Source organism: Hipposideros armiger, unplaced genomic scaffold (assembly GCF_001890085.2).
Source record: "Hipposideros armiger isolate ML-2016 unplaced genomic scaffold, ASM189008v1 scaffold_1985, whole genome shotgun sequence".
NCBI lineage: Eukaryota > Metazoa > Chordata > Mammalia > Chiroptera > Hipposideridae > Hipposideros > Hipposideros armiger.
Window position 1 is genome coordinate 64257 of NW_017733335.1, and position 2072 is coordinate 66328.

General features: G+C 40.4%; 1 gene segment (V, D, J or C); it reads left to right on the plus strand.

Annotated features, from left to right (window-relative positions):
* Nucleotides 1-268: 268 nt before the first annotated feature.
* On the plus strand, nt 269-1225 carry LOC109378441 (T-cell receptor alpha chain V region RL-5-like). The segment is given in 2 exon segments: nt 269-370; nt 843-1225. Coding segments are annotated over 2 exon segments (372 nt in total).
* The last annotated feature ends 847 nt before the right edge of the window (nt 1226-2072 follow it).

The following is a 2072-nucleotide window of genomic DNA, read 5'->3' on the forward strand; positions in this document are numbered from 1 at the left end:
TGGATGGCTTTACTTATTCCAACTCACTCAGATATAACTTGAGTTTGAACCTTAAAAATGACCTCAGTGTAAGCTCACTGAATTAAGCTGGGCATTGGAAAAAGTTTTCTTATCCTCTTTCTAAATTGATCTTTAATGCTGTGGGTGATAGTAGACTCAACTTAGAAAATGCTATGTCTTCAGTAGATGCTTTCCTGGGGAACACCCCTTTGAAAGCTTCCTGGTTGAGGCTTGCTAGTAACTGTTATGCTGAGGCTGGGACGTCCCTAAACCTATGAACAGACACAGATCCTGAGCTTGAGGCCTGGAGCCCCAGTTTACACTTGAACTATGAGATCAGTGACAGGAATAACCATTCTCCTGACTTTGGGTAAGTGATCTGGGTCTGAGAAGGGATGCGTTTCGTGTCTAAAGACAAAGGGCAGGTATGTGCTGCTTCTGCTTCTCCCACTGTACTTTACCAAACAGCCAGAAAACATTTGCATCTGTGAGTTTCTATGTGTCTATGTGTTTCTCTAGAGTGTCTGAGCACCATTGTGAGAAGTTTGTCATATCCACTACTCACAGAACATCCCCGGAGCTTCACAGCTCTCAGGTTGTAAGGAGTTTGGGGTCAATTGAGCCCAAAAGTCAAGGAATACAGCAGTTTATCTCTGGCCTGTGGCTCTGGATAGTTCAGTAACAGATACCAGTAATATTCCCATTATCCTGTGCAGTATACATGAAAATGCTCAAGCACGGGGAACAACCAAAAGGAGAGTTTCAGGGTGCTTATGAATCTGAACTTAGATGCACCCAGATTTGACAATGCAGAGATAATCTATTGTTTCTCAACCCCACAGGTATTATGGGTGATGCTAAGTCCACACAGCCAGATGCAATGGAGAGTACTGAAGGACAACCCGTGCACCTGCCCTGTGACCACCCCAAAATCAGTACAAATGAGTTCATACACTGGTATCGTCAGATTCACAACCAAGGTCCACAGTACGTGATTCATGGTCTAAAGAAAAATGAATCCAATGGAATGGCCTCTCTGATCATCACAACGGACAGAAAGTCCAGTACCTTGATCCTGCCCCAGGTCACCCTGAGAGACTCTGCTGTGTACTACTGCATCGTGACAGACCCACAGTGGGAGGGATGGGGCTGCACCTGCGCAATATCTCAGTAGGGTGCAGGGCAGGGAAGTTGCAGCAGCATCTAAAGAGGCCTGTGGACAAGAATGAGCAGAAGCTCCATAGAAGAAGAAGAAAAGCAAAGGAGGAAAATAAGGATAAGAAGTAAAGATAAGATAGTGGGGAAATCAAGGAGCAAAGAATGAAGGGAGAGTAAAGGTGAGGAAGAAGTGCTATACTATTGAAGGGACTGAAAAGCTTACAAGGAAACTAAGAATGACAAGTTTAAATCTTCAATGAAAGGAAAAGGGCATGAGAATTAGCCATCGCTTTTGTTTTAATCAACTGTTGCTTTCTATGTTGGCCTCACTAAAACAATTGACAACAAGCATTTGTTTGTCCCCAAGACTTGCTTCCTCTGGACCCAGGGAAATACCCAGGCTCTGGATATTGCATCATATTAGCTATACCAACTTCTCAAAAATTGAAATAAATTTCAGAAATTGGTTTATTTGTATTCGAGAAAAATGGGAAATTTTCTTTATTGCTTATCTGAAGCACAAACACTCACAATATAGATGATTTGGGTAAAGTAGAAAAACAGGGGAAAATATGTGGATATTAACTTAATTTTTGAAATATATGTTGGAAGATTGCTATTGTCACACATAAATACAACTCAAATCCTTTCTCATTATAAAAGACTCCAGCTATTTACATTAAATGTTTCAACACCTCATAAAAAAGACTCAAGATATTACATAAATATGTAGTGTAAAAAACCTGGAAGTTAAAAACTGACCTTTTCCACCTCCCTACCATTTCCTCTTCAGCTCCTATAATAACCCAATTTCTGATTTTGGAATGTTTTCTGACAATCACATTTCATATCCTAGGATAGTCATATAAATATATACTCAATTTTCTTAACATAAATTGAATCATAGGTGTGTT